Below are 6,950 nucleotides of genomic sequence, written 5' to 3'. Positions count from 1 at the left end.
CGGTCCGGCGATGGACCGAAAATTTTCGGTCCATTATTTTTCCGGACCGAACACCCAAAGGGACCGGACCGGACCGATAGCTATCGGTCCGGTCCGGTCCGGTCCGGTCCAGTCGGTCCGCCCTCTTTTTTTTTTTTTTTTTAATAATTAATAAAAAAAATTTATTTAAAATACTAAATTAAACTAAGTGACTTATTAATGTGGATTATGTAACAAACTCAATAAAAAAATATTTTATATGGTCAATGATAATAAATTAGATGAAAATTATATTATTAATTTATATAATTACTATATAATTAACTAATTGATATTATATATTTATTAATTCATAGAATATTAACAAGTGTTAATAGTATATTTAAAATTTTATATTGTTAATAGTGATAGGTTAAATGAAGATATATATAAAATATTGTTAATTTATAGAATATTAACAAGTATTAATAATATATTTAAAAATTTATATTGTTAATTGTACAATTATTATATATAAAATATATATAAAAAAATATATTTTTTTTTAAATTTTTCATTCGGTCCGGTCCGGTCCGAAAAAACTGTGGACCGTGGACCGGACCGAATGATTTCGGTCCTCTAAAATATGGACCGGACCGGACCGGTCTAAGTCTCGGTCCGGTCCGGTCCGGACCGAAACGGTAGGTCCGGTCGGTCCGTTCGGTCCGACCGGACCGTTAATCACCCCTAGGCTTAAGTTTCTATTAACCTGCTTGTATATTTATATAGCAACATTATAGTGACAATATCCCGCAACAATCTTTTAGAATTAAGATATTTATCTTACTTTATATATATATTTATAGATATATACACATACGAGCAAGCAACCTTTGCACTCGTGTGTTGGGAAGAGAACCAATCACACGCAGGAGGAAACAATATTCCAAGTCTTCGAACGATGAGCTCAGAGCGTATGTCACATCAATATTTAAATTGGCCTGGCATTTCACCAAATCGCTCTAGTTTTTATGGTAAAAATTCTAAAACAAGTCGATCGAGGTCATTGCATACGTGGAGTACTAGGCAGTACTTGCATCAACATATCCGGTACAATAAGAGAAATACTACTTTAGAACATTAATAATGGATTAGCTAAATGTTAATATAAATTTAAACTTTAGTTAGATGTAAAAAAAACTTTTATATTGAACTAATCAATGGTTCAAAGTTTAAAATTTGATGAATAGTATATCTTAAGTTCTCTCTAAATATGGTTAGTTACTATTCACAATGAAAAATAATATTTAATTATTTAATCATTTTTCTCTTTTTTTGAATGATAAAACATGCATGACAAGTACATTATTTCTATTGATTGAAGTCTACAACTTAAATATACCGCTTGCCATTTTAATTTTTTTTTTAATAATTAAGAAAGTAATTTTAAAATGTATTAATATATTTTTTTTATTTTTTTAAAATATTTAAATATATTAAAAAAATATAAAAATAAATAAAAATAAACTAACGCTACACTTGACCGGTGCTACTCAGCGGCAGACTAGCCCCGCTCATACTATAAATAGGAGATAGGGGAGTTGAGCCCAATGCCATTTACAAAATTATAAGCACATACAATGGGTTCTGCACGCGCAAACGAAGACTGCCTTGGATGGGCGGCAAGAGATGAGTCTGGAGTTCTCTCACCTTGCAAATTCAGCCGTAGGTATGAAACAATATATAATTGATAGCTAGACGTTGGTTTTCTTCTCCAGATTAAAGAAAAAAATTACAGAGATCAAAGCCTATTTAATATCATATATATATATATAGCATCACTAATTTGTTTGTTGTCGATCGCAGTTTGATCTATATATGTTTAATTAAGCTTGATGACTTTCCTGATTTGACTTACGATTTCCAGACTAGTTCTGCTAATAATTAAAATGTTGAAATTGGAAGAAACTGAGCTGTTGGAATTAAATTCATGCAGGGCTATTGGAGAAGATGATGTTTCTATAAAGATCACGCACTGTGGAGTTTGTTATGGCGACGTAATTTGGACCAGGAACAAACGTGGGAACTCCAAGTATCCTGCGGTGCCTGGGTATTAATTAATAGCGTTTTGCTACTCATCATTTTTACACACTATATTTATTTTATTTTCTAATTTTTTTTATTTTATTATTCCTAAACTAATTGATTTCTTTTACTCATCATCATAATCACACATTTAGTAAGAGGAAAAAAATTAAATAAAAAAAAATTATGTATGGTATGTAATGTGAGGATAATGAATAAAATTTTTCTAATTAATATAATGTGCACTAATTTCATGATAAAGATAGTCAAATCACATCATTGGTAACTATTATTTATACTGATATTATGAATTTTTTATTTTTTTTAAATATAATAATTAAAAAAATATATGAAAAAAAGAAAATAAATAAATAAAATAAAATGTTCTATTCAGTAAACTCATTCGGATCATTTTTTCGGTGGTCGTAGTAGGGCTCTAAATAACAAGTAACTAATTTTTATGTAATTAACTCAGATACAAAGCTTCCATGCATGCCACATGTGTGCTGAGTGTAATATTAATAAACAATCTTGAAAAAAAAAATATATTTTTCTTTTTTTGTTATTTTTATAAACTGATGGTCATTGGATTATTTGCATGGCTGCAGACACGAGATTGCTGGAATTGTGAAGGAGATTGGTTCAAATGTCCGCGGTTTCAAAGTTGGGGACCATGTTGGGGTGGGAACTTATGTTAACTCTTGCAGGGATTGCCATTTTAGTAATGATGCGATAGAAGTTTATTGTGCAAAGGGAGTTGTTGGCACTTTTAACTGCATCGATAATGATGGTACAATCACCAGGGGAGGATACTCCAACTACACTGTTGTCCATGAAAGGCAAGTATTTTTTTAGAATAAATATAGATAGAAGTCACTATTAGGAGTATGTATTTTACACATATGATGTGGTATCATGTAGATCACATATCTCTCCAAGTGAGTATTAGAAACAATCAACTAGAAGCAGTCACACAGTGAGTACAAAGTGTGCATTGCTATAATGACTTCTCTCTAACATTATTAATTTTTTTAAGATAGTGATAGAATTACTATCTTATTACTATCTATTTATTATTTATAATTTATTTGAAACTTTTATTTTTTTATTATTATTTTTATGTATTTTTTTAACTTCTTTAATCATTAAGAAAAAATAAAAAAAAATATAATTTTACTAATAATTACTTCCTTAACCATTAAGTAAAGTAAAAAAATTTTAAAAAATAAATATAAAAATAATAATAAATAAGTAGTAGAAGAATAGTAATCCTATAATTATTCATTTTTAAGATGTTGTAAGCTGATATTTTTTACGTGAAAAATGAGGATATACGATCATCGAGTTGTGCTATGAAAAATAAGGGCAGGTTTGGAGGTGGAATGAGACATAAAATTCTCATCTCATCTTATCATTACATATTTTTTAAATCCTCATATAAAATATAATAAACAATTCAACTTTTTCAAATCCTAATTCAATTTTTTCAAATTTCAATACAATAATAATATAAAGTACCGTTCATTATAGCATTTTTTTTATTCATTCGCTTCCCGCAGCTAGCATTTCTAATATTCTATTTCTATTTTTAATATTTTATTACCTTCTATTCCCCATTTCTAATATTTTATTCCCCACATTTCGTTTTTGTCTTCTTTCAATGATCCTCTCTTCTTCCCGGAGGTGTCTCCTCCACCATGTCCACAATTCTATCTCTTGTAAAACCGAACGATTACGTTTTTATGTATTTTGGGTTGGTTTCTCATTTCTCTTTCTCTCTCTCCCAAATCTCCATCTCAACCTCTAAATCAAACCCATGCCTCATCGTCTCCCAGATCTACGCCTAACCCACTTTCTCCATCTCAATCTCCAAAATCAAACCCACTTCGACCGATTACCCAATTCCCTCCTCCTCCTTGTCTTCAGCAAGATCGACGACGTCAAGGCTCTAAGTCGCTGCTGCGTCGTCTCCCGTCAGTTCCACTCCCTCTGCTTCCTCCTCCAACAAATCCCGCAACCCTTTCTCCAATCTCTTCCGTTTTGTTTTCTTTGGCACCATCGTCAAACCCTTCCAGTTCTTGAGCGAAATCCTGGGCAGCCCCAAGAGACTGTCTTCTTCCGGGTCGTCCTCTTCCTCATCGTTGTTCCTCACTAAGTGGTGAGGTTGACCAGTGTGGCGTCACCCACCACTTCCCGACCCAGGTTCTCAAAAACTTTAACGAGGTTTCGGTTCCTTCGTGTTCCTTCACATTCGTTGTTCCTCGGGGAAGAAGAGATGATCGATGGAAGAAAACAAAAGACGAAATGTGCAGAGGGAATAAAATATTAGAAATGGGGAATAGAGGGTAATAAAATATTAAAAATAAGAATAGAATATTAAAAATATCGTGATGTGGGAAGCGAATGAATAAAAAAAAAAGAAAAAAAAAATGCTTCAATAGACAGAACACGTCAAGCGATACTCAAAATCGGTGTCTAATAGCTGTGGCCGTAGCATTTTTCATGTGGTATATACATCAATACTTTTTAAGTAATTAAATCTGATGTGACATGTTTTTACATCAGCATTATATTTGTTGTGTCAGCTTTTACAACAGTAAGTAAATTTGCAAATTGATTTATTTAGTATCAGCATTCCCTAGTTAGTTAGTGTTACCGTATATATTTGTATCTTAGAATATATTTAAAATATTAGATTATATTTAAAATTTTTTAGAATTATGTTAGATTATATCCTTAATTTCTTATAATTATGTTAGGTTAGAATCTTTCCTTTTATTTGTATTTACTTATTTTCTTTGGCCATATTCCAATATATAGGCCTCCTTTATATAGTTTAATATATACAGAAATACATACTTTTATGATTTTTCAGAATTCTTTCTATTTTAACATGGCATTAGAGCCACCATTCTGAGTTTCTTTTCTTTTATTTTTTCTTTGTTTTTTGTCTGTGCAATCTATTCCTCTGGTGTTTCTCTCCAACATTACTAATTGGCTTTTTTGCACTTGACAGTAGGCTTATCACAAATTTACATTCGATTTTCACTCATTTTATTTGTCAAACGAGATCATAGAAGCAGTTCTGAGAATTTTACAACAAATTGAATTTTAGGGAAGAGATCGATGGCATCACTTGACAACAAATTGAATTTGATTTCATGTGATGCCATCGATCTCTTCCTTAGGAAATTTTTGATTTCAATGCCCTGCGTGGTTATAATGTGGAGTTTTGAAGCGAAAGTTAATTCCATGTTTGTGATTAATGAATTGATAATATCATAATGTGGAGTTTTGAAGCGAAAGTCAATTGGTTTGTGATTAATGAATTGATAATATCAAAACATCATGATCAGCTACTCATCGTGACTTGATGGTGGAAAGTTAATTGCATATATCACTTATGGGATTAACATATAGTTTTGTTTTGGGAAATTATTGGATCTACAGATATTGCTATAAGATTCCAGACAACTATCCACTGGCTTCAGCAGCACCTCTGTTTTGTGCTGGAATTACAGTTTATGCCCCCATGATGAGGTACAAGATGAATCAACCTGGTAAATCTCTAGGAGTGATTGGCCTCGGTGGTCTGGGTCATATGGCTGTCAAGTTTGGCAAGGCTTTTGGGTTGAACTTTACAGTTTTCAGCACAAGCATATCTAAGAGAGAGGAGGCCCTAAGTCTTCTTAATGCAGACAAGTTTGTGATCTCATCTGACCAACAGCAGATGGAGGTAACGTACAACACAAGGCTGCTTCTTAGTTTAATTAAGATCTCCTTGAGTTTTTACCTCGTTTAAGAAGACTTAATATAAACGTTATGTCTCGTTTTATGTGTCTATTTCTCTCTATCTTCAATTTTTTTCCAAACTTTAGAAAATGTTTTTCCAAAGTTGATGCCTTAATCGATGATTTTTGTTCTAACTGATGGTTACTATATTATTTTTTTTATTACAGACCCTGGCTGGGACATTGGACTTTATAATAGACGCAGCATCTGGGGATCATCCATTTGATCCATACATGTCACTCTTAAAGACTGCCGGTGTTCTGGTCCTTGTGGGTTTCCCCACTGAAGTCAAAGTCAACCCTGCTAGCCTTCTGCTAGGTAACTTTATCAATTTCAGAACTCGATAATTTCTTGAAATTCATATAATTTACCAATCTAGGTTTCAGAATTTGCCAGCCTAATGAACTACATGCATGCAGGAATGAAAACCATTACTGGTAGTGCAATTGGAGGCACGAAAGATACACGAGAAATGATAAACTTCTGTGCTGCTCACAAGATTTATCCCGAGATAGAAGTAATTCCGATTCAGTATGTAAATGAAGCTCTTGAGAGGATGATCAAGAGTGATGTCAAGTACCGATTCGTCATTGATATTGAAAACTCCCTGAAATGAGACCATGCAGCAGAAAAATGAGGGATTTCTTTTTATGCATGAAGCAAGTAGTATTGAGAGGTCGTTGTATCTGCTTTTCTCTATTTGGGACGTAGTTAATAGCATGAGGTCATTTCTGATGGTTTTGTGTTCTTATCGTTGTAGTTTATGGTGCTTTATTTATTTGGTTTCTTGGAGATTAAGGCTTGAAATGGTTCATGAATTTATTTGTGAAATCTTCTGGCAAATCTGATATGAAGATGCATAGGGTGGTTCAGAATAATATACAGTCAGGTGTTTGAAAGGGAATGTAGGGGGCTGTTTGATAAAATGACTGAAAGAAGAAATGCTTCAATACAATTCTATTCTGTTTTGACAGAGTCTATAAATAGACTATTACAAGCAAATCACAAGATACAGAAATAACTAATTACAGCAGAGACCAACAATATGTACAGCAGAGAATAACTAACTACTGTACCTACAGTGAACTTCTAGAATAAGCATGAAAATACTACGG

At 32.5% G+C, this 6,950-nt stretch overlaps 1 protein-coding gene across 1 annotated transcript; it reads left to right on the top strand.

Moving 5' to 3' along the window:
• Positions 1-1,598: 1,598 nt before the first annotated feature.
• Positions 1,599-6,586, top strand: LOC108993676 (probable cinnamyl alcohol dehydrogenase 1). The gene is made up of 6 exons (XM_018968660.2): positions 1,599-1,687; positions 1,955-2,068; positions 2,652-2,882; positions 5,494-5,779; positions 6,003-6,153; positions 6,255-6,586. Exons 1-6 carry the CDS (start codon positions 1,599-1,601, stop codon positions 6,449-6,451), a joined length of 1,068 nt encoding a protein of 355 aa, XP_018824205.1. The 3' UTR covers positions 6,452-6,586.
• Positions 6,587-6,950: the final 364 nt, after the last annotated feature.

Source organism: Juglans regia, chromosome 8, assembly GCF_001411555.2.
Source record: "Juglans regia cultivar Chandler chromosome 8, Walnut 2.0, whole genome shotgun sequence".
Lineage (NCBI taxonomy): Eukaryota > Viridiplantae > Streptophyta > Magnoliopsida > Fagales > Juglandaceae > Juglans > Juglans regia.
Note: the sequence above shows the minus strand (reverse complement) of the source record. Positions and strands in the feature narration are given on the sequence as shown.

Excerpts from the sequence above, each read along its gene's own strand:
- LOC108993676 (XM_018968660.2), top strand. The coding sequence starts at position 1,599 with ATGGGTTCTGCACGCGCAAACGAAGACTGCCTTGGATGGGCGGCAAGA. Across the intron at positions 1,688-1,954 it reads CCTTGCAAATTCAGCCGTAG|GGCTATTGGAGAAGATGATG; the intron begins GTATGAAACAAT and ends AAATTCATGCAG. Across the intron at positions 6,154-6,254 it reads CCCTGCTAGCCTTCTGCTAG|GAATGAAAACCATTACTGGT; the intron begins GTAACTTTATCA and ends ACATGCATGCAG.